The sequence below is a fragment of the Urocampus carinirostris genome, chromosome 13 (assembly GCF_059441175.1).
Source record: "Urocampus carinirostris isolate Australia breed hairy pipefish chromosome 13, RoL_Ucar_1.0, whole genome shotgun sequence".
Lineage (NCBI taxonomy): Eukaryota > Metazoa > Chordata > Actinopteri > Syngnathiformes > Syngnathidae > Urocampus > Urocampus carinirostris.
Window position 1 is genome coordinate 32,559,778 of NC_142361.1, and position 25,950 is coordinate 32,585,727.

The window sequence follows — 25,950 nt, forward strand, 5'->3', positions numbered from 1 at the left end:
AATAAATGTAACTTGTATTTAATCGTATAAAATCCTTTATAGTAAAATGTATAAAATCCTTCAATATTAAAAAACATTTTTAAATGTCAGAATCTTACTTTAATACGTTATCAAAACCACTGATCACGGTAAAAGGGACAGCATCAATACATTTTGAAACGTATTTTAATCAACATTGCATCATTACAAACAAAATTGGCGTGAAACAGTAACACAGAGTTGATCATTTTTAAAACAGATAAAATAAATATAAAGCTAAAACATTTGTACCTGTTTTACTCAGAATATCTTGCCAGAACATTTGTATAACTGGACATGAGAAGAACATATTGTCTTGGTTGCTATATCATTGCTACAAAATGAGCAGATAATATCTTCAAAACGCTTTTTTGATTATTTTTTTTATAGACAATATCATTCAAAATTAGGCAGCACGGCGGCGCAGTGGTTAGCGCGTGTGCGGCACAGTTCTGAGGTCGTGGGAACCTCCTGAGTGGGTTCAAATCCAGCTCCCGGCCTTACTTTGCGGAGTTTGCATGTTCTCCCCGTGCTTGCGTGGGTTTCCTCCGGGCACTCCAGTTTCCTCCCACATTCAAAAAAAACATGCATTTCAGGTGAATTGGCCGGTCCAAATTGTCCCTAGGTGTGACTGAGCGAGTGAGTTGTCTGTCCCCGTGTGCCCTGCGATTGGCTGGCAACCAGTCCAAGGTGTCCCCTGCCCACTGCCGGATGATTGCTGGGATGGGCTCCAGCATCCCCGCGACCCTACTGAGGATAAGCGGTGCAGCTGATGAGATGAGATGAGATTATTCAAAATTTTAAAATGTGTTTATCTAATAGTGACAAATTCAGCAGTGTTCCAGGTACGTGAACGTCTCATAAGACGTGTCCCATTTCCCAGCATCCTTTGTACTTCCGCCTTCGACCACCGAGTCAACAGAACGAAAACAAGATGCGATAGTCCAATATACACTGCTCCGGCAAATGACAGCGATCATTGAGGACATTTGATAACTTTTTTCCTTTGAATGATTTTAAAATAGTTGCGTTGAAAAAGCAAACATGCAGTTTTCTCCAAACAACGGAGATTTCACATTCGTTTCTTCGACAGAGGCGCAAGGTGAGCTAATGCTAAATGGGCTAGCATAGGCGTCATTACTGATAACTTGTTTTTACTATGTCGTCGTAGATTTTCAGTCTATATACATCTGAATTTATTGCATCTGGGTTATATGTTGCAAACTCTGTCTAATTACGATATAGTTATGAAATCACGTTACATCAAAAGTTCTTTGCCGGCATTGTTATTGCTAATGACAGCTACCTCTGAAATATAAAATCAATTTGCTCTCTGACCAAGCATCATTTTGTATCAATACGAGACTAAACAGTTTTTCAAGCCAAATGCAGAAATCCTGAATTGATGAAGTCCAATAGACGATCTTCTGGGTGTTGCACCAAATGCATATTGCACAAACCCTTACGATACCAACTGTATGTAACATCCTACATGCTGTCATTTCTTTGAGTAAATATTGTGTAAATTATAAGTATAACCTTATCCTCCTTGTTTTATAACACTATCTTCTCTGTTCCTTATCTTCTTGGTTTCTTTACCTCACTGTGAATGTGTGAACCTGGAGTGTCATGCCCAATTTTGTTGTCACAATATGTTAACCCTTTTTGTAAAGTCAAGTCAAATTTATTTATATAGCCCTTAATCACAAAAATGTCTCAAAGGACTGCACAGGATTACAGTTACAAAATTACACAATTACCTGATCTTAAACCAGCAATGACAATAAAGGTATATTCTATTCTAATCCTCCATTCTGCTGTTCTCCACAGATCTAAGTGGCACAATCTCTGCCCCTGATATCAAACTGAACTTGGACAGTGACAACGGTAAAGACCCTTATGCCAGCGCCTTTCTAAGACAACGAGGATACGGTTGGTTGCTAGAGGTGGAAGAAGATGACGGCGAGGAAAGTAAACCTCTTCTGTGAGTCAAGATGTTTTTTTTCTGCCAACGCACTGAGCAAAAAAAATCCTGATTACTGCCAGAAGTCAAATATCACACACTTGAGTAAGGCTGTCAAACTCATTTTCCATAGTTGTCAAAAGTAAAGATAATTTTCAATTTCTGCACAAACTGTCGGAGCATCTTTTGCCTTAAAATTGTGACAAATAGAAATTTGTCATTGCATGTGTGGACAAATTGTCAAAGAAAAACCTGGCTTTCCTATTTTTGGCCTTGCTGATATTAGCCATCCATCCATTATCTGCATCGCTTATCCTCAGTAGGGTCGCAAGGGTGCTGGAGCCCATCCCAGCTATCTTCGGAAAGTGGGCAGGGGACACCCTGAACCGGTTGCCAGCCAGTCGCAGGGCACATACAGACAGACAACTTACTCGCTTATTCACACCTAGGGAAAATTTGGACCGGCCAAATAACCTGACATGCATGTTTTTGGAATGTGGGAGGAAACTGGAGTGCCTGTAAGTACGGGGAGAACATGCAAACTCCACACAGATGGTTCGATCTCATGACCTCGAAATTGTGCCGCACACGCGCTAACTACTGCGCCACCTAATGCCCTGCTGCTATTAACTTTATTTTATTTACTATATATTGCTTTGAATGGCTTCCATTTTAATTGTAAAACTATATTCAAAATCTTGTTGCAGCCCATTTTTTTCAATGCCTAATAATAGCATTTTCTGTGCTTATTGTTTTAATTTAATCATCTCATCTCATTAGCCGTACCGCTTATCCTCATTTGGGTCGCGGGGGGGGGCTGGAGCCCATCCCAGCCATCTTCGGGCAGTGGGCAGGGGACACCCTGAACTGGTTGCCAGCCAATCGCAGGGCACACGGGGACAGACAACTCATTCGCTCATTCACACCTAGGGACAATTTGGACCGGCCAATTTAATAATCATTAAGGAAAACTGGACAATCACTTCATTAATTTGTATCTGCGTTCCCAGAGTATGTGAGTCCCATGAACCTATTTTTCTTATTACCGTAAATATTTTGATGGTAAATATTTATTCAACCAATAGTAGTTTTTGAGGTGGCTTTGCTACTTGCATATTTTTACAAACTTTAACATTTTAACTCACTAAAAAACACTAGACAGCTATCATATGTTGCATAAAAATACTGACAGATAACTTTTTAATGTTAACATGATTGCAGTTTACACCCAGTGTAAATATCTTCTTTCTTGTGTAAATATTTTGTGCTCATATATATCCAAATTCTTTTTTTCTTTTATATATTTTTTAATCTTTTATCTTATTCAGTTTATATCAATGGTTCCCAAACTTTTGCAGGCTGGGCCCCCTTGGCTCCCCAGTGTATTACGAGCGCTAGTTAGTAATACTAGTATTACTAGTTTTCTTTTGTTCGACGTCCGCTTCCTCAAAACCAAAATAGGTCCCAACAAGTTATGTGCCGCCCTTCTTCGGCGCAAGCTTCGTTTCCTTCACGTTCGTTGACTCTGAGACTATGTTTACGGAGTCCACCATGACACTCAATAAGCTCACACTGTGGGTGTGGCATAGTGTGGTGCTTGCAAACTTTGAATCGCGTTTATTGGCTTGTGCTATTGTTAAAACTTGCCTCTGATTGGTCGGCGCTTTTAAAACTCGAACACTAACAATTGTGGTTGGCCAAATCTCCATCACTCACTACAAAACCTTGAAAAAACCGCAGTGCTTTGTGGTTTCACAACTGTACTACATTCAAACTTCTGCCTTCGACTTTGGACTGCCGCCCCCCTACAACCCGCCTACTGGCTTCTTCTTCCTCACCGCCAGCCCTAGACCCTTCCACAGCCCCCAGGGGGGGCGGTACCGCCCACTTTGGGAACCACTAGTTTATATGATTAATGGAGTGCCACGTCCAATTTCTTTGTCACAAGATGTTCAACTCATATTGTGACAATGATAATAAAACAACCGTATTTTCCGCACTATAAGGCGCACCCAAAAGCCTTTATTTTTTTCAAAAGCTGACCATGCGCCTTATAATACAGTGCCCCTTATTTATGGATCAACATTAAGTCGCAAAGTCTTCCAACTAACTTGCAACCGCCGACTAGATTTTCCCCCGAACGCCAAGTAGTACGCGGTGTATGCTGGGATTTATTTACCGGCGTTTCATTGGCTAACCAATGTGTCAATCATCATTTGAATCGATCACTATTGGCTAAAGTTATTCGGAGGTCAAGGGGCGGATCCTTTTTATCATTTACAGGCTCGCTTAGGCTAAAGGGGCGAAACAAAGCCTGCAATTGGCCGAAAAAGATGAATGTGTATAGCACGTGGTTGACGGCATGCAGAAAGCATTTTTTACTATTCTGTATTTGTAAATATTTTATTCTCTTGGATTTACTACACTCACGGATATAAGAGGACATTGGCTGCACATTATTATGAACACAACGACTTCGGTGTGCTACTCCGGGTTTTATATTATCCCTGTATCTTGTTTCAGACTGAACTCGATGTTTCTGTGATAAGCGGTGCAGATAATGGATGGAATGGAGTGTCTATTTTTAAATTAAACTCAATTCCAAGTTTTTATTGTCATATGCACAGTAAAGTTGCGAGCGAAAAAGAAAATAGAAACTAAGGAATGGTTGGCATTTCTTGAATCCCAAGACTTTAACCTTCCGAATGATGGAACGATGCATTTGAGTGACATCGTACGGACACCGCATCCGCACGTGTTCTCGACACGTATTTGCGTCTTTGCAAGCTTTTGGAATGTTAAGGGGGTAATAAGTTGGACTGAACCATCTGACTGTTTTGTTGACGTTCCCATTGTAGCGCCTTATAATAAACTATTTTTTCGGGGTGCGCCCTATAACCCGGTGCGCCTTATAGTGCGGAAAATACGGTATGTTCTATTCTATTTAGAAAAACCTGGCCCGGCTGAATTCTATTCAATTTCCACCTGTAGCTTTCTCGCACATGGGTGCACTTACTTGTTATGAATTTGATTGCACACCCTGTTTGCAGATCCGTTAATCCAGGTATCTGTTTGTCATATGTCATGTTTTTATTTAATCAGTGATGAACTGGACATTGACGTGAAGGACATCTATTACAAGATTCGCTGTGTGCTTATGCCGATGCCATCATTGGGCTACAACAGACAGGTGGTCAGAGATAACCCGGACTTCTGGGGCCCTCTTGCTGTGGTTCTACTTTTCTCTATGATCTCAATCTATGGGCAGTTTAGGGTAAGCAAATCATTTTTCCAAGCCTTATTTTGAGGTTTTTTTCTTAACAACTCAAGTTAATGTTAATGCCTTCCATTGGAGATCACATTTTCAGCATCCAAGTTATCTACATTTGATGCATACACTGGATCTATATAATTTATCATTTATGCATTCCCAGTCTCTTTTACAACCTCTTTTGATGGAACTGGCTTAATCTTTATATTTTAATTCTGCTGCAGGTGGTATCCTGGATCATCACCATCTGGATATTTGGATCACTAACAATTTTTCTTTTGGCTCGTGTTCTCGGCGGTGAGGTGAGCGAAGCTGATTCATCACTCATAACAGACTTTATTTTTGAAAAAAATTCTAATGCGTGAATTCTCTATAGGTTTCCTATGGGCAAGTCCTTGGAGTCATTGGATATTCTCTTCTTCCACTTATCGTCATATCCCCTTTGCTTCTGTTAATCGGAGGTTTTGAGGTGGTTTCTACTTTGGTCAAGGTGAGTCGATAGCATTTCAGATCTAAAGTAACCAAATACTCTTACAAATGCCAAATAATGCTTGCAATGATTGGGTTCAGATCAAGATCATACTATGTTTTAATGCTAGCCATGCAGTTGGCGGATTTTTGGCCCAGCTCTGCAAGTATGATGAGAGGACCCAAAACGTTTGAAACTTGTACCGATAGTGCTGCTAATATTTTTTTCCTTTTTTCATTAAAAACTGAAATTATCATTGTTTGTGTCTGCTTTCAGCTGTTTGGGGTGTTCTGGGCCGCCTATAGCGCTGCGTCACTGCTGGTCGGCGATGAATTTAAAACAAAGAAGCCTCTTCTGATTTATCCCATTTTCCTTCTGTACATTTACTTTCTATCACTCTATACTGGTGTCTGACTGAATGAATTTGAGGTATGGCATCATATGTTCATTTTGTATATATTTTTGACCTTTATGTCTTCTAATATTAAAAGGAAATCTGCTTTTACAGCTTCTTATGTTGGGCTTTTTTGGAGCAAATAAGAATGTCCCGTTACTTTAGTAAATGCAGATTTAAGTATTTCTGAATATGGATTGTTGCAGACAATATCCAGTCGCACCTGTTTTTCATTTTTTTTTGTAATGTTTGGTCACTATTGTTGAATATTTCATCCATCCATTATCTGCACCGCTTATCCTCAGTAGGGTCGCGGGGGTGCTGGAGCCCATTTCCAGTTATCTTTGGACAGTGGGCAGTGGTTGCCAGCCAGTCGCAGGGCACACAGAGACCGACAACTCACTCTTGCATTCACACCTAGGGACAATTTGGACCGGCCAATTAACTGAACATGCCTGTTTTTGAGATTGTGGGAGGAAACCGGAGTGCTCGGAGGAAACCCGCACAAGCATGGGGAGAACATGCAAACTCCACACAGGAAGTTCGATTGTTAAATATTTTTTTACGCTTTTTAATTTCTCGCAACTTTAAATAGCAACTCTGGTTGTTTTCTACTATTTGGAGAAAAAAACAAAAAAATACTTTTCTGACTAGAGTGATTTAGTGATCTACCTTGCAGCAAGACATTAGACATTCGAACATTTCTTAAAAATCACTCTAAAATATTAACCTTGGATAGCAAACGGTATGTATAATTTAAGGCCTAGTTTTTTACCAAATTGTGAAGATCCTTTGTGTTTGCTTCACGTCCTGTATCAAGAAAAAACTTCTAAATAGATACACTCAGAGAGGTGTAAACCTGAATATGCAATGAATATTCATTGGAAATATATATAAAATCACATAATTTCTATGATCAACATTGGACCACATAAATCCGGGATAATTCTTCGGTTTATTACAGATGTGAACAGGGTTGGGAAGGGTTACTTTAACTGGATTACTTTCAATTACTTTTGGATTACTCCAATACCAAATATGCTAATAAAAGACAAAAGAAACTAAATATGAATAAAATGATGACTCACAACACGTGGTAAGCTTTCTCTCCTGGCTTTGATCTCCGCCCAAACGAACATATGCGACAGAAACAAAATGAAAACAAGATATCATCAGATGCTAAGCTCCACGTGGGCTCTAGGGGACGCTAAAATCTGTTCAACATCTACTGTCAACATAAAGGAATACAGTAAGTAAACCAAAACAAACCGAAAGGAAATTTCTCTTCGTTTCTTTTTGTCACGCTAGAAACGTGATTTAAACACCAGAAATCACTGAGTCTCAAACTTTTGGGGGGAACCACTGATTATAAGGAAAATATAAGATACCGTAGTGCTCTTTGTAAAATACGTGTGTAGAGTCCCGTGTAATATTTTTCTTTTTTTCTTCAATATTATTGTTGTGTTTTAATGGTTGTTTGTTGTCAATTGGACATTATTTCGGTTTTAATCTGCAAGATCTTCATGCATCGATGTTTTTTTTTATTAGACCTATAATAGATGAGATGATTTTTCTCTTTTCAACATTCTTTATCCATCGTCTGTTTAACAATGTGAATAGAAGTTCGCATCCACGTGACAAATTGTTACGTCATCGTCTACGGTCCCGGTGGGAGTTGTCAGTCGTTACTTACGAGACCACACCCAGACATTCTGCCCAAAGAACTTCAGACATCCATCCATCCATTATCTGCACCGCTTATCCTCAGTAGGGTCGCAGGGGTGCTGGCGCCCACCCCAGCCATCTCCAGGCAGTGGGCAGGGGACACCATAAACTGGTCGCCAGTCACAGGGCACATAGGGACAGACAATTCGGTCGCTCATTCACACCGAGGGACACTTGAACCGGCCAATCAACCTGACATTCATGTTTTTGGGATGTGGGAGGAAACTGGGGTGCGTATAGGAAATCCACGCAAGCACAGGGAGAACATGCAAATTCCACACAGGAAGGCTGGTCGCTGGATTTGAACCTATGAACTCAGAACTGTTCCGCTCATCTGCTGTGCCGCCCCGCCCAAAAGACTTATTTAAAAAAAAAAAATCACAACATCTAACATATGAAATTGGAAGAACAAGCTTTGAATCTGAAAATGTAACCGTTTTTCAAAGCACATATCCATCCATCCATCATCGTCTGCACTGCTTATCCTCAATAGGGTGGCAGGAGTGCTGGAGTCCATTCCAGTTATCTTCTGGCAGTGGGCAGAGGACACCTTGAACTGGTTGCACACAAAGACCAGACAACTCACTCGCTCATTCACACCTAAGGACACTTGAACCGGCCAATCAACCTGAGATGCATGTTTTTGGAATGTGGGAGGAAACTGGAGTGCCCGGGGAAAAACAATGCAAGCATGGGGAGAACATGCAAATTCCGCACAGGAAGGCTGGTAGCTGGTTTTGATCCCATGACCTCATACCTGTGCCGCGGACGCGCTAATCACGCATCTGCCGTTTCGCCTCACCCAAATACCTTGTGAATTTTTTAAAAAACATCTAAAAGGGAAAAGAAAAATGAATACTGCTTATCCTCAATAGCGTGGCAGGGGTACTGAAGCCCATCCCATTTATCTTCTGGCAGTGGGCAGGGGACACCTTGAACTTGTTGCACATGGAGACCAGACAACTCACTTGCTCATTCACACCTAGGGACAATTTGGACTGGTCAATTCACCTGCATGTTTTTGTAATGTGGGAGGAAACCGGATTGCCTGGTGGAAACCCATGCAAGCACGGGGAGAACATGCAAACCCCACAATGGAAGGTTTGACCTCATGTCAGAACTGTGCCGCGGACGTGCTTACCACTCATCCGCCGTGCTGCCCCTCTACAGGACTGTCTCAGAAAAATGGAAAATTGTGATAAAGTTCCCGATTTTCAGTCAAGCAACTGAAAAAACAAAAAATGTCATACATTCATCAATACAATTAATTACATTCATCCATAACAAATCGACTGAAATATTGCAATTATTTGTTGTTTGAATATTGCTGATTGTGGCAAAAACACAAATATCCCATCTAAAAATATTTGAATATAAGAAAATGTATACTGTTCGGACTTAAACCACAATCAAGTCATGTTATGTTTATATAACCCTCAGAGACAGCTTCTTCTTCGGGACCATCATCAGCCTAGACAAGCGCACGAAATCTTGCAACTTTTTATTGCACTTACTAATTGTACTATTGTTACGATCAGTGTTCCCTCTAAGCTGCGCACGTGCGCAATTGCACACTGCTCGCAGCGACTTAAGTCAAAGTTACAGTGCATGAAGGTAAAAATACACGGGTTCCCCGACGTTTTGTCCTAAATGCGGTATTTGGAAGTCGAGTCGAAGTAGAACGAAGTTGAGTAAAGTTAGTAGAGTTTGTCGAGAACCGGCTTCTTCGGCTCCGCTCACTAAAAGGAATCTTTCTGGTCCTAAACGGCTCTTCGGGTTGTTTTTGCTTCTTTAATCCCAACATGACCAAATATTATGTAAAACTATGCACAAAATGACTTAAAAGAAGGGGAAATAGAAAAAAAAAGAAAAAAAAATACCAAAATGAAAAAGTAGTGAAAAGCTGAGAAAAAAAGAAACAAAAGGAAGAGGAAAAAAAAAGGAAAATTTTAGAAAAAAGCCAGAAAAAAAGAAAAGAAAGAAACATAGGAAAAAAGTAAATAGAGAACAAAAAGACAAGAAGTAACAGCCCGGAAAAATAAACACAATGAGACTTTTTTTAAAAGAAGTAAAAAAAAAAGTAGAAAAAAAAACACGGAAAAAAGAAGAAAAAGTTTGTGTTGCATTCAAAAAATTTCCAATGATATCAAGTGAATCTTGTTGCCAACATTGTACTTCCACTAAAAATGTGATTAAGTACAGTTCTGTATCTTACAACTGATTAAATAAGCCCCCAAAAATGTTAATATTATGCGACAAAATATATCAGGAAAAAAAAAGAAATGGATATCTTGTGAAAGAATTGTAAGAACAAATGACGTTTGTAGGCCGTACAACCTTTGCAATAGTACATGAGTCAATTCATTCAAAAGAGAAAAATAATTTTGCATTGCCGGAAATTCAGCAAAATGTCAAGTTTCGGACATGTTTGATAATTAATCATCTTGCCACACTTGGGATTATGGTTGCTCACTGTTGTTTCAAGCGTTGCTCACCGACTTTGTGTGAACGCTCAGACCCGTGGAAAATTACAGGGAACATTGGTTACGATGCAATTTTTTTTTCCATTCACGAACATTGCAATATTATTGTTCTGCCTTGTGGTAAATAATATAGAGTGGTCTTAAGCACCCTCTACAGCTCATCACAATAATTGTTTTGAAAGAGAAAGAGAAGATGAAAGCAGCAAAAACACTGTGAAGCACTAGAGAAGCACAGTGTTATGGTCTGTGAAAATTCCTCAATTTATTGTTGCGTTAAACAATCATTAAAAGTATTAAACGGATTGTGATGACTTTCTGGATATACTGTTTTGTTAATGGTAGGATATTGTACACATTTATGTACTTTTGTGTGACTGAGGTTTTTGAGTTTTTCCTTGCCCTCATGTAGGTTTTAGATCAGGGGATGGTGTCATAATAGTCTGTGGTTTGCAATTATCTGTGGTCTGTGCAGCTCTTTGAGACTCTTTGTGATTAAGGGCTATACAAATAAACTTGACTTGACTTTCCTCTTGTTGGGGTTTTTGAGTTTTTCCTTGCCCGCATTTAGGTCTTAGATCAGGGGATTGTGTCATAATAGTCTGTGGTTTGCAATCATCTGTGGTCTGTGCAGCCCTTTGAAACTCCTTATGATTAAGGGCATCACAGATTAAGATGACTTGACTTCCATTATGCTAAGGTTTTTGAGTTTTTCCTTGCCCTCATGTAGGTTTTAGATCAGGGGATGTGGCATAATAGTCTGTGGTTTGCAATGATCTGTGGTCTGTGTAGCCCTTTGAGACTCCTTGTGATAAAGGGCTATTCACTGTCTTGATCAATGACTTGATATGAATTAATCACAAAAAGTCTCAAAGGGCTGCTCAGACCACCATTACCTGATATAAAAGTGAAACATACTCAAATAATAAAAGGCTTTCAATCTTACAGTCAATTTTTAATGAATCCAGAATGCATGAACGTTTTTTTTAATAACTTTTTATTTCTTACACACATTTTGACAGAGGGTTGATTCATCCGTCATACAGAAACACAAACAACAATGTATACAATTGACATACCCATAAATAACAAGAAACAACAACAAAAAATGTTAATAAAATAAATTTAAAAAAAGGTGAGGTGTTTAGACAGCAAGTAAAAATTGTGTGATAAGCTTCCATCTTTTCTGGAATTTATCTAGTTTCAGTTGAAGTCTTGCAGTGATTTGTTCCATAATGTACATTTGCTTTAATTTTTCTCTCCATTGTTTTATGTCAGAAGGTTGTGGTTTCACCCAGGAAGGTGTGATTATTTTCTTTGCTACCAGAAGCATAACCCTTAGTACACATTTATGTTGACCAGTCAATAATTCTTCTGGCAAAATTCCTAATACATAGGTCACAAGCTCCAACTGCAACTCCAAATATTAATTTGATCTCTGTCTGAATATTTAATTTCCTCCTATGTTCCGGTCCGGAGCCTTTGTTCTGAAAGCGGTGGTCTACTGGTGATCCCAAGAGCCAAGAAGAGTTCCGCAGGTTCGAGAGCGTTCTTCATCCGGGCCCCGGTGCTTTGGAATGCTCTTCCCCCTGAGATCCGATCTGCAACCTCAGTGGAAATGTTCAAATCTAAGCTTAAAACACACTATTCTATAGCATACGAATAACCTATATTTTTTGTTGTTATATCTGTGTATTATTTGTTATTGTAACATCTATTGCAGCCTGGTCATCCTGAAAGGGGGATCACCACATGTGCGGTCCCTTCTCAAGGTTTCTTCATTTTCCTCATGTTGAGGTTTTTGAGTTTTTCCTTGCCCTCATGTTGGTTTCAGATCAGGGGATGGTGCCATAATAGTTTGTAATAATAGTCTGTGCAATAACCTGTTCAGCCCTTTGAGACTCTTTGTGATTAAGGGCTATACAAATAAAAATGACTTGACTTGAATATTTCTCCGGAAATTTAATATTACAGGGCAATTTCAGAAAGTATGCGTGAAATCTCCGACCCTACCACAGTTACGCCAGCATAGATTGGAGGTATTTTTATATTTTGAAGTGATAGAGGGTGCATAGAAGAATTTTTACTTTCCATTCAAACTTCCTCCATGTCGGACTGCTGGTTATTTTGTGTCCCTCTTTCAAAGTTGTTTTCTTTTTGCAACTGTATTCCAGAAAATAACTATATTTTTTACATGTATTATTTTTCTCGTAATCTCGTAATAATTGGAACTTTTGGAGACCCTAACTCATACCTGTCAACCTGTACGTTTTTGACGTACAAAGTACGTTTATTATGCATTTTAGGACGTGTACGACGTACAAGAAAATCTGTACAGAAGAACCCAATTATGGGTACCAACCGGTATACACCGACTATCACGAAACAGCAAATCAATCAAGTCAAACGAGTTCGCAGGGGTAGCCTCTATCTCGGTATCGTTTTTTTCCGTTACAAACGCAGCGAGGGGTTTGATGCTACTGTGAGCATGCGTCTGCCACCTGGGGATTTCCCATCATGCATCATTCAACATTGAATTTCATGTGGTAGTTGTGTAGTGAAAGGAAGTCCGTCTCTTTTTAGAGAACCGGCTTTTTTGGCTCAACTCATTAAAGTGAGCCGGCTCTCAAACGGCTCACTTGCTTTGATGCATTATATTACGGATTATTATGTTGTATAAAGAAGTTAAGAAAAAAAAGTATAAAAGGAGAAACTGAAAAAGACAGGTTTGTGGTTATCCCTTTAATCAGTATATTACCAACAATAATTTAATGCAGAAAATGAATTAATAATTTGAACAAGAAAATGTATTATTCTACTTAATTATATTTGCCTGTATTTTTCCTTCTAGAGTGAACATCCAAGCGACTTCATTTTTGAACTTTTTTTTAGAATAAACCTCATTCATGTCGAGCAACTCACAACAAAATGTTAATTAACAATATATATGATACAACGAAACACATGTACAATATAACATGTTAAACTACATAAATAAACACGTTTGAAAAAAATATGGTGTAAGATTATTTTGTATTTTGTAAAGGAAAATACAACATTTTGTAAGTGCATGGAGCCCTGGAGCTTGACAGGTATGTTTTTACTCCATTGACCCCAACTGCACTCCAAAATTTCCGTACAAAAAATATGACGGATAAATAACATTCTTTAAACTTATTTTTTAGTTTGGGGCGGCAGTAGCTCAGGAGGTAGAGCGCTCGTCTTGGGATCAAGGGATCCCAGTTCGAATCCTGGCTTGTCTGTGTTACATGTCAAAGTGTCCTTGGGTAAGACACTGAACCCCTAACACCCCCAATAAGCAGGTTAGCGTCTTACATGGCTGCAATACAAGGCCGCTATTGGGAAATGTGGAGCACATTGTAAAGTGCTTTGGGAAGTCATTGACTTGAAAAGCGCTACATAAATGCAGATCATTTCATTTCATTTGAACAATTTTATTGACACTATTAACAGCAAAGAAACAATGTGAGGTTTGAACAATTTTTCTCGACAATCTTAACAGCAATTAAGCATATTCACAATTTCGTTAGGCAGCACGGCGGCGCAGTGGTTAGCGCGTGTGCGGCACAGTTCTAAGGTCTCGGGAACCTCCTGTGTGGGTTCAAATCCAGCTGCCAGACTTCCTGTGCGGAGTTTGTATGTTCTCCCCGTGCTTGCGTCCGGGCACTCCGGTTTTCTCCCACATTCCAAAGACATGCATTTCAGGTGAATTGGCCGGTCCAAATTGTCCCTAGGTGTGACTTGAGCGAGTGAGTTGTCTGTCCCCGTGTGCCCGGCGATTGGCTGGCAACCAGTTCAGGGTGTCCCCTGCCCACTGCCCGATGATTGCTGGGATGGGCTCCAGCACCCCCGAGACCCTACTGAGGATAAGCGGTGCAGCTAATGAGATGAGAGACAATTTCGTTATATCTGACAATATGACGTTTTAACAATTTTTTCGACATTTTTAACAGCAATTAAACACACAATTTCATCATATCATCACAATTTCATATCCCAACAATATGAGTTTTTATCCACACTTTTAACAGCAATTACATACATTCACAATTTCATTATATCATATTCTAACAAAGGCAGCACGGTGGCGCAGTTAGCGCATGTGCGGCACAGTTCATGTCATGGGAACCTCCTGCGTGGGTTCAAATTCAGCTCCAGACTTCCTGTGCGGAGTTTGTATGTTCTCCCCGTGCTTGCGTGGGTTTCCTCCGGGCACTCCGGTTTCCTCCCACATTCCAAAAACATGCATTTCAGGTGAATTGGCCGGTCCAAATTGTCCCTAGGTGTGAATGAGCGAGTGAGTTGTGTCCCCTGCCTACTGCCCGAAGATAGCTGGGATGGGCTCCAGCCCCCCCCCGTGACCCTACTGAGGATAAGCGGTGCAGCTAATGAGAGACATTTTCGTTATATCTGACAATATGACGTTTCAACAGCAATTAAACACACAATTTCATTATATCATGTCCCCAAAATATGAGTTTTTAACGACACTTTTAACAGCAATTACATACATTCACAATTTCATTATATCATATTCTAACAATATTTTTTGGTTTGAACAATTTTATTGACACTATTAACAGCAAATAAACAATGTGAGGTTTGAACAATTTTTCTCGATAATTTTAGCAGCAATTAAGCATATTCACAATTTCGTTATATCTGACAATATGACATTTTAACATTTTTTTCAACATTTTTAACAATATGAGGTTTGACCAGCAGTTAACCAATGTGTAAAGGGCAATACTATAGCTCTATTCTTTAAACTTATAGACGTTTTTTAAAAAAATATTTTTATAATCTCCTTTAGCAGTGACAAGGCAGGTAACACTGTCCATTACAGCGTAACGTAACCCGACTGTGTTGTTATCGTATGCACACAAAGCCTCGCGTGACGTGACTACGTTACGCCACTGTCGTAATATTTATCATGTAACTGACAGCGGCCAACCCGGACCGAACCAACTCAACCTTGTTCGTGAATAGCAGCTGCTACGTTAACGGGCAAACGGGAAGAAGCCGCAGAAGGGATCAGCGGTGGCCGAGGAGTGACAGTGCGGGAGGAAGATCGACTTCTATTGAGTGTCAGCGGTTCCCCCCAACTAAAAGAACAAGAAGGGGACGGGAAGGGGAAAGTAAGGAAAGATGGCGGCCGCGGCCTCGCCGGCCTCCGGTACGTCTACCCCCTCGGACTGGATTGTACTGCGAGACGGTTGCCTGCGTTGCGACGAGGAGGGCCTGCGAAGCCTTTCGTACCACCCGGCCCTCAACGCTATCTTAGCGGTCACTAGCAAAGGGGCTATTAAAGTCATTGACGGCACTTCGGGGGCCATTCTTCAGGCCTCTGCGCAGCACGGTAAGCGACGGAGCTGGAAAGAAACTCGGGCGGACACTTCGAATTGTCAACACGACGTAAACTGAGAGTCAGCTTTCCGTATGCTAATGCTAGTTATGCTAGCAGTTGTTTTGGGGCCTAATTACACTATTACCCGTTCTTAAACGCACACGCCGAGCCGATTCCAATATATGACACTTAGTCTGATCGTTTAATTCCATACTGACAATGTTTACCAACTCATTAGTTGGGTGTTTATTTTCATGACATATCGACAAGGGAAAACTAACTGCTAGTTTTGCTTAGCACTTGACTCGTTCGCCGTTCAAGCTTCGTGTGTTTAGTAAATAAAAGTCCCAACATCTCATGTACTGTGAATTCTGGACTACAGGGCGCACCTGGTTAAAAGCCGCATGCGCAAATCTAAGGAAGGAATTCCATTTTGCTTTTGTACAAGCCACATCGGATGATCTAATTCACATCTATTTCTCACATTTAATATGAAATGAAATGATTTGCATTTATATATCAAGTCAAGACTTCCCAAAGCGCTTTACAGTGTGCTTCACATTTCCCAATAGCAGCCGTGCAGCCATGTAAAGCGCTAACCTGCTTATTGGGGGTATTAGGGGTTCAGTGTCTTACCCAAGGACACTTCGACATGTAACACGGAGGAGCCGGGATTCAAACTGTGATCTCTTGATCCCAAGTCAAGCGCTCTACCTCCTGAGCCACTGCTGCCCCTATATATATCTATCTATCTATCTACCTTGGTCATATCCCTGAAGAGGGGTGACTGACAGCAAGACACCCACATAAAATAACAAAGAAAATAAAAGGGAAATAAATAACACAATTTTTTGTACCATGGCCAACCCAAATGCCCAAACACCCAAACAAGTTAGGCACCTTGGCACCCAAGTCGGTCATGCTTTCGTCCCTCCAGATGAAACTGGACACCAGAAAGCGGCCATGTCACTCGGGTCAGGGTGACACAACACACTCTTCTCTTCAACAGCAGGGCCCGACAGCTATCACTGGTTTACCCCTGCCGCATCATACGGGTGCCCAACCCATCCTTAAGAACGCGTCCACAATCCCACTATCCTTTCACAACACCTCTCCACTCCTTTCTGTCACCAAGAAGAGCTCTAGCTTCCATTATATTTAGACCTCTTTCCTGCAGTGCACTCATAACACCATCCATCAACGTCCATCGCGGCCTTCTTCTTGTTCTCCTTCCATTGACTTCTGCTCTGTATTTCTCACATTTAAAAAAAACAACTAAAAAGTAGTTCTGCTCCTTTGCAGACTTTATCAGTAGCTGTTAGTCTTATTCAACTTGTGCTGCAGTTATCCACCCATCCGTTATCTACACTGCTTATCCTCAGTAGGGTCGCGGAGATGCTGTAAGCCCATCCCAGCTATCTTTGGGCCGGTTGGCAGGGGATACCCCGAACTGGTTGCTAGCCAGTCGCAGGGCACACGGAAACTGACAACTCACTCGCTCATTCACACCTAGGGACAATTTGGACTGGAAAATTTACCTGACATGCATGTTTTTGGAATGTGGTAGGAAACCGGAGTGCCCGGAGGAAACCCACGCAAGCACGGGGAGAACATGCAAACTCCACACAGGAGGTTCTATCTTATGACCTCAGAACTGTGCCGCACACGCCTTAACCACTGCTCCGCCGTGCTGCCCACAAGCCACAGCGGATTTATTAATTGAAATCTATATCTTACATTTAAAAAAACTGAAAAGTAGCACCTTCGCGGACTTTATTGGCAGCTGTCAATCTTGTTCAACTTGTGCTGCAGTCAATGTTATTTAAATTGATATTAAAATACGCAAGTGTAACGACCCTCAATCATGCGCGACACAAGGGTTCACAGTCACTTGGTTTATTGCCTGCATTCAATAAACAATACAAATTAGTCAGGGCGTCTGTGTACGACTGCATACATCTTCAGCACGAGGTGATATAGCTGAAGCTACGGCAAGCAAACTACATGTGAGCACATTGATAGTGAAACCTTAATGATAACAATGAACATAGCTTTCCCACGTACCTGCATTCAATAAACAATACAAATAAGTCAGGGCGTCTGTGCACGACTGCATACATCTAAAACATTGACAAAAATACAAAAACGGGACATCACTCAACATTCCGCACATCGTGGCCACGCCATTGAAACATGTCGCATCACAGTAAGCATCGTTTCAAGCTGCATTACTTTACTTTTAATTAGTGCTTTTTTATGAATCATTTAGCACAACTATTATATACAAAAATAGTTTGTGAAAGCAGCTCCTATATTTAGCTTGTGAACTTTTACCCAAACTGATTTTGGGCACAGCTTACCTTCAGCACGAGGTGATATAGCTGAAGGTACGGCAAGCGCAGAAGCCCATAAAGTGCCAAACGAAAAAGACAGTCGCACACGCCCATGGCTTAACAAATGAATGTGGTACCAGAGTTTTATCAGTAATGCATCAAAAACACAGATTTTGTGAGAATTCAAAAAACTCAAAGCAATCAAATTTCAACTCTGTTACACAAGAGTGCAACGAAAATCATTACACGTTAATGCTTACAATCTTTCGAACACGTAGTGTCGGCTTATTGTATATTTTCGTGGGACAGTATGTGATTATTAACATAATAACTTTTCCTATTGGGCGAAAACTGTAACATCATATCAGCTGTGGGAGTGTCTAATCGCGGCACAATGTGTTACTCTTCTTAGACATTTCCCCACTGATTCTGCCAAGACTGCAGAATTACTCGTAGGGACAGTGGGAATCTACCCATTCATCGGCATCACCGGTTCAATGATAAGGCATTTGTCTACTGAGGAAAGTCAGATTAACTTGTGGCGTCATTGAATTTCTTCACATTGACATTCAGAGAACTTGGCAAAAATCGGGATGCTTTGTTTCAATTTAAAAGTCTGATATCCTGGTCCAAACCAGTCCAAAGCCAGCTTTTAGGCGCCGGCTAACGCCAACTAGCGGCGAGTGCCTCTCTGTTTACATGGGCCCCCGACGGGCACCGCATCTTGGGAGATCTGCAGGAAAGGCCTGGTGTCCGCCAGAAGTCGCCGCCGACACTCTTGCAACCATCCACTTCGTGCTAAAACAGAAACAGAATATACACTGTATTTAAAGCTGTAGGGTTTTAAATGTTGGAAAAAAGTAGCTGCTTGTAGTCCAGAATTTACAGTACGTCTCATATAGAAACACGCCCAAAGGAATTATCAAATCTTTCATGTTTTACACAGTTTACCACGATATCTTGCTTGCACTGACGGCTAAAGACTATTCTTTACACTTATGTGCGCATTGTCATTTCCTTATTCCGCGATCAATTTGTTGCTTTTGCGGGAACTATTTGACACTGTAAACCAGGAGTGCAATTATTTTTTTAGGTACTGACAAAGTTTGCAAGTCAAAATGATCGACACGCCACAAAATTTGCTAAACATTCAACCATTTTGATTTTGTTTTGATAATTTTTTGCACAATATTAACACATTAATTCATTCTTCAACTTGGGCGGACATTTGTCAACATGACATAATTGAAGAGCTGTCTCTTAGTTTGCTAGCACTTGCCATGCTAGCAGTTGTTTTGGGGCCTCATTATACTAAAAAAACACGACGTGTACTTAAGTACACACGCTGACTCGGTTGAAATGTTTGAAGCTTTGTACGGTCGGTTTATTCCATTCTGACAATGCAACTGTGTTCATATTCATGACATATTGATGAGAGAAAACTAAGAGCTTGTTTCGCTTAGCACTTGATTTGTCCCGGGTCCAAGCTTAACGTGTTTTGTCAATAAACGTCCTAACATCACATGTATGTCTCATGTAGAAACACACCCAAAAGAATCATCACATCTTTCATTTTCACATAGTTAACCACTTTGTCTTGCTCACTCCTAAAACTGTAGCATTTTAAACCTCTGTTTGCACTATAATTACTGTCCAGCAATAATTTCTTTGCCATTGCTGAAACTATTCAACACTAAACTAGTGGTCCCCAACCACCAGGGCATGGATCGCTTGGTACCAGGACACACAGAAAGATACAAAAATTGCCTTATTTTGTGTCATTACCTTATCTATTGTGTATGCGCACTAGAGGTAAGAATGGACTTAAAAGCCCGGCCCGGCCCGCCTTATAAAAGCCTGAAGGAACCGAGCCCAAAGCAAGCCCGAAATTTCCTTTTTTTGTGTATTTTTGATTAGGAAGGCTTTCTCGGATGAGAAAGATTTAGAAACCTTGAGAAGAGGTCGCACATAAGGTCATCCCCCTTCCAGGAAGACCAAACTCTAATGGGTGTTCTAAGGGCATCAATGGACAATACACAGTCAACATCAACATGAAATATAGCTAATAACATAAGTCATACAAAAAAGTCCAGAGTCCAGCAACGACGGGTTTCTTAATCTCGACGGATTCAGCAGGTTTTAAATAATGGCGTGTATCAGGTCAGGGTGTCGGTACGATGGCTCAGAAAAAGAAAACAGAGTATAGGGTCAACATCACTCATAAGCTGAATAATAGATGCGTGTCTTAAGTCTGGATTATAACCCTTCAACCCAATAACGTTCTGTGCATGTTTTTTTAAATTTGGGAGGAAACAGGAGTGCCTGGAGAAAACTCGCACAGGGAGAACATGCAAAAGACACAAAAAGGCTGGGAGACAAAATTTAACCTGGGACCCCTGAACAGAATACCACAGTGCAGCATTATGGTTAATTTAAAAATAAAATGAACTGTGGTTAAAGAAAAAAAATATATATATAAAAAGAGTCAGCGTTTGGTTTCCTGTCCACTGGCTGTAGTTTAGACATAAGTCAATAAATATAAACAATTACTGCACCTAATGTATTGAAACAAGTTTATATTTAATACGGAAAAAATATTTATCCTATATGTACTTGTAGACATTGAATATTGTACATGCAAGATGACAGTTACTTAAAAAGACTGATGACATTTTGTGCTGTCGATTTCTATGTAATGACCACTGATTATCCATCCATCCATTATCTGCACCCCTTATCCTTAGTAGGGTCACAGGGGGGCTGCAGCCCATCCCAGCTATCTTCAGGCAGTGGGCTGGGGACACCCTGAACTGGTTGCCAGCCAGTCGCAGGGCACAGAGACAGACAACTCATTCGCTTATTCCCACAATGTGGCCAATTAACCTGACATGCATGATTTTGGGAATGTGGGAGGAAACCGGACGGCCCGGAGGAAATCAATGCAGGCACGGGGAGAAGATGCAAACTCCAAACGGGGAGGCTGCGGAATTGAACCCTGAACGTCTGCACTCTGGGGCTGCGCGCTAACCACTGCCCGCCGTGCCGCCACCACTGTTTATGTGTTTGCTTTTGCTCTGCTGTCCTTTTAGTTAAACCTGGCGGTCGTGTCAGATGTCAGTACTTCCCTGCGGTGGATAAGGTGCTTTTTGTTGACGACTATGCAGTGGGATGCAGGAAGGACTTAAATGGCATTCTTCTGTTGGACACAGCCCTCCAACCTCCAGTGACCAAACCTGAGGATTTGGTTCAAATGGAGCTTCCTGTTACTGAGGTATCAGTATCTTGGTCTAACTCTTCCATGAAATGATGTGTTTTCCCCTGAAGAAAGTTTTTGAACATATGTCGAACTATAAAGTAGACGACACAGCTTATTACACTCTACATACTCGTTGCAATTAGTGTTTCTCTCCCATCCAGGGAAATGGGAGAAAAAGGGTACACAAAATATAAATACACACTTGAAAATTGCAAAGATAATATTGAATTTGAACAATGCATGCAAGTACGGCAAATGTAATTGCGGATATCCCCAAAAAGTGGTAAGGTCACCGTTTTTTGTGTGTTTGCGAATTTGAAAAACTTGAATGATTGGATCTGAAAAACGTAAAATCCTTGAACATAACTTTAATAAAAATCTTTGAGACTAAGCTCTCCCCGTATTTTGTCTTTTTTTTTTTATCCAAAACTATTGAGAAATGGGTCACATGTTTTGTCTTTGGTACAATATTTTGGTAAAAATAAACATTTGTAACGCAAAATTACGTTGCGCCCATTCAGGCTTACTGATGTAGTGAAACACAAATTCACTAATCTCATTTCATAAAGCTATACAAGCGTCATGATGACCGTATATTAGAAGGGTTGTTCGTCTTCTGTTTTTTCAAACTAATATGTTTTTTTTTTACAAAACTAATGCAATGTTATGATAACAGCTGCCCAGGAATCAAAAAAGAAGCGTAACTAATTGTTTTTATCTCAAAATATGTCTCTCTGCTCAGGCCCAGCATCTGCTGTCAGCCTGCCAGGAAAAGATTGATGTTTCTAATACAAAGGGCTACGAACTCTTTATCGTACAGTTAAAAGAAGGCCTGAAGAATACCTCGCATGAGACGGCAGCCAATCACAAAGTTGCCAAGGTTTGTTTTACAGCTGGGTTCCAGTTCCTGTTTCAACCGTTACATCACGTAATTTGTGTTCAGCATGAGGCTTATAGTCTTGTCACGACAGAATTGCGTAATTATGTAGTAACTCGGGGCACATTTACTGTACTAACAGAAGGCTCGTGATCCATTATAATGTTTTTTTTCTGTGCTGTCTGAATTTGAAATTTAGTCAAGGTTATTGGGATAGTTCTCACAAATGTAGGTTATTCTTAACATTTTTGGATCGTTGTAATTATTTTTTATTATTTTGGAAGTTTTATATAAAACAGAACTCATAACTCATTTGTTTGGAAATGTTACATTCAGACGCTGCCCTAATTGAGAACAAGAGACTATTGTCAGTGAGTTGAATTCAGTCGTAAGTTGCTTCAGTGCTATATTTTGTATGTATAAGGTTAATATCCATCCATCTATTATCGGCACCGCTTATTTTCAGTAGGGTCGCAGGGGTGCTGGAGCCCATCCTAGCTATCTTTGGGCAGTGGCAGGGGACACCCTGAGCTGGTTGCCAGCCAATCGCAGGGCACACAGGGACAGACCACTTGCTGGCTCATTCACTCCTAGGGACAATTTGGATTGGCCAATTAACCTAACATGCATGATTGTGGGAGGAAACTGGAGTGCCTTGAGAAAACCCACGCAAGCACGTGGAGAACATGCAAACTCCACACCGGAGGTTCGATCTCATGACCTCAGAACTCTGCCGCACACGCGCTAACCACTGCGCCGCAGTGCTTCCCAAGGTTTATATAAGTATGTTAAAGCCTTGTATAAGTAACCTGTATTGTTTTGTAATTAGAAAATAAACATTTCATAAAATAATATGCTCTATAAAGATAAATAAAGTTAAGTTTAACTTATTTTGAAAGATGAGATTCAAGAGTTAGGTGACTTCCTCCTCCGTGGTAAAAAGTGGCCGAAAAAAAGCGAGCCAACCATTTTATCAAACGCATCAAGCTTTCTTTTTCCGCTTTCATTTCAAAAGAAACGTCTCGCCTCTTCTTTACACTTTACACCAACCATTTTGAATGGATGCACGAGATATTAAACAATAAAAGTGTCAAAGTTCTTAGCGCGCTGGAGATAGTATAGACATAGTATAGACAGTATAGAATGTTTACAAACGCACTAGGAAGAGGAAGCTGATTTTTTTTCTTCCGGGTGGATGCTGAGTAAGTAGTGGAGCGTCTGTATTGCTTGTATGGCTTACCTCATCTGCAGTTTTTGGGTGGCAATATCCAAGTTATTGTATGTGTTGCAGTTTGAAACAAGGCATGTGAAATGGTTGTTATTCCCTTATTTGATCTGTTTTTCATCTTTCTCAGTGGGCGACAGTAACCTTCCAGCTTCCTCACCATATCCTGAAGCTGGTTGCCAGTGCCATTGTCAGTGAGCTGAAGAAGATCAACCAGAACATTGCTGCCTTGTCTGTGGCCTCATCCATCATGGACAGACTTTCCTACCTCTTATCAAGTGCCCGCCCTGAGCTTGGGGTGGGCCCTGGGCGATCTGTAGATAGGTAAGCAACCTGCAAAGGAAGTAACACATTACTCTCTTTGGTAAATATTTCGCGATTTCGGTTAAACAATGAGAACATTTTCCGCAATGAAAGGGAAAGTCAGTATGTTTCAAACAGAATATGTTGGCATTGATTAATACAATATAAATGCTTTATACAAATTTTGGAATTAAGTCAATTTAGCAGGTTTTCTTGAATGGAATGTTATTTTGATACTGTTTATGACCCTTGTAGATCTCTAATGTACAGCGAGGCCAACAGGAGGGAGACTTTTACATCATGGCCACATGCTGGGTACAGGTGGGCTCAACCTGATCCAATGGCTCAGGCAGGGTTTTACCACCAGGTGGGTTCAAAGACTATCCTGTATACTTGTAACCTCAGAAAAAGCTTTGTTTGTTCAATCTGTCATCATTGCTCTTTATTGTACAGCTGCCAGACAATGCAGTTTTTTTAACAAATGCAAAGACCTCTCGCTATTTGCGCTTCAGTTATCGCTGGTTCACTCCTTTGTGGTGAAAAGAAGAATGTTTAATTAAAAAAACAAATGCTCCCGGTACTACCGAGGAAAGTTTTGGGCAGCCAAGATGCAAGCTGATTGGGCAGTCAATTTAAAAAAACAAACAAAAAAAAAACCTAAAATGCTTCCAGGACCGCAGAGAAATGTCTCAGGCGATTGGCCATTTAATGAAAAAAAAAACAAATACAAAAAAAACCCTCAACGCCGAGGAATGGTTCGGGAAGCCATAGTTCATGCTGATTGGCCAACACCCCTTGACTTGAGGTCACCGATGCCCATTGGTCAGTTCATATTATAGCTTTTTTCCTACTGTACTGTGACTGGACATTTTCTCTGCGTTCTTTCTGCATCGTACAAAAATAAAAAGGTGCAACACTATTTGGCAGATTTTACTTTTGGCGGGTGGTTCTGGTCCCCATTATCCGCAAAAACCGAGGGATCTGTATAGTTTGTATCTGCACATCAAATTGTGTGTTGTCATTAAATTGGTAGTTCAGCCATAAAGCTGATTATACATTGGTTTATCTCCTCCTGCCCTTCTCCCAACAGCCTGCTTCATCAGGGGATGACAGAGCCATGTGTTTTACCTGTAGTGTATGTCTGGTATGTTGGGAACCAACGGATGAGCCATGGTGAGTAAATACAGTTTGAAACAAAACATTGTCATTCTGTGTCCTTTACACAGCAATTAGGGGCAATCTTTTTGTTCTTGCCTTAAGCATAGTGCAAAAATCCAGTCCAACAGGTCACATGGGTGGAGATTCTTTTTTTTTAATTGTTATATTTTTGATCATTACGTTTATTGATGGGTGTAGCCAGAAAGGGCGTTTGTATGAGGCTTCCTTCATTTGTATTGAAATTTGGGCAGTTCGAAGCCTTCATTGAGTTTGACAACATGTAAGAAAATTGACAATTTGGGCTTTTAGAAACAAGATTTGTGCTATGCATCAGTCTGGTAAAATATTGTTGTGTATGTTCTCTATGATTGTTTGGCATTCAGCAAGTTTCGTTGTCCGTAGGTCTGAACATGAGCGACACTCCCCTAATTGTCCATTTGTAAAGGGCGAGCACACGCAAAATGTTCCCTTGTCAGTGACACTGGCAACCAGTCCTGCTCAGTTTCCCAACAATCCTGACATCACAGACAAAATTGCCTGCTACGGCTTTGGCAGCTGCCCACAGTTCTTGGCCGTTGCAACAAAGAGAGGCAAGATTTGTATTTGGGATGTCTCCAAAATGATGAAGGTCAGATTACACATTGTATCTTTCCTGCTGTGCTTTGAAGAGTTTTAGTCAAATGAGTGCATGGCCAGACTTGAAAGCATTCTTTTGTCAACAGGTGCACCTGAAGTTTGACATTAACCCATATGATCCGGCCATCTTGAGGCAGCTGATCCTATGTGGTGGTGACCATGTCCAGCAGACGCTGACTGAGTCTCGGAGACCAACTTTGGCCTGGCTTGTTGAGTCGGCTTCGTGCTCAGACTTGCCTAAGCTTGAGGGAGACAGGTAGGCCTGGCAAAATGTTTGACATTTAGATCAATTTTTCAAAAAGGTATCTAAAGGTGATTACCTTAATTTGTTGCATGGCAAAATCCCTGACCATTTTTCTTATAAATGTTTTTTTCTCTTAGCGATGACCAACTGGAGGATTCAGACAGTGACGAGCATTCCCGGTCCGAGTCATTAACAGGTACACTACACCCGCACCTATTTTCTTTGGTCAT

At 40.7% G+C, this 25,950-nt stretch overlaps 2 protein-coding genes across 3 annotated transcripts in view; both read left to right on the forward strand.

Moving 5' to 3' along the window:
• The first annotated feature begins 899 nt into the window (after window positions 1-899).
• Window positions 900-6,233, forward strand: yipf4 (Yip1 domain family, member 4). Its single transcript, XM_088351189.1, has 6 exons — window positions 900-1,120; window positions 1,849-2,002; window positions 5,084-5,255; window positions 5,477-5,554; window positions 5,629-5,742; window positions 5,998-6,233. Exons 1-6 carry the CDS (start codon window positions 1,063-1,065, stop codon window positions 6,133-6,135), a joined length of 714 nt encoding a protein of 237 aa, XP_088207315.1. The 5' UTR covers window positions 900-1,062; the 3' UTR covers window positions 6,136-6,233.
• Window positions 6,234-15,356: 9,123 nt separating this feature from the next.
• The window catches only part of birc6 (baculoviral IAP repeat containing 6), a 73,528-nt gene continuing 62,934 nt past the window's right edge, over window positions 15,357-25,950 (forward strand). For both annotated transcript variants that reach the window (XM_088352107.1, XM_088352108.1), the window contains exons 1-9: window positions 15,357-15,700; window positions 21,111-21,292; window positions 22,020-22,157; window positions 23,510-23,703; window positions 23,938-24,049; window positions 24,773-24,855; window positions 25,243-25,468; window positions 25,563-25,732; window positions 25,858-25,916. In XM_088352107.1, coding sequence (XP_088208233.1) covers window positions 15,490-15,700; window positions 21,111-21,292; window positions 22,020-22,157; window positions 23,510-23,703; window positions 23,938-24,049; window positions 24,773-24,855; window positions 25,243-25,468; window positions 25,563-25,732; window positions 25,858-25,916 — 1,375 coding nt within the window. In that variant the 5' untranslated portion in view covers window positions 15,357-15,489. The remainder of the gene's footprint in view (window positions 15,701-21,110; window positions 21,293-22,019; window positions 22,158-23,509; window positions 23,704-23,937; window positions 24,050-24,772; window positions 24,856-25,242; window positions 25,469-25,562; window positions 25,733-25,857; window positions 25,917-25,950) is intronic.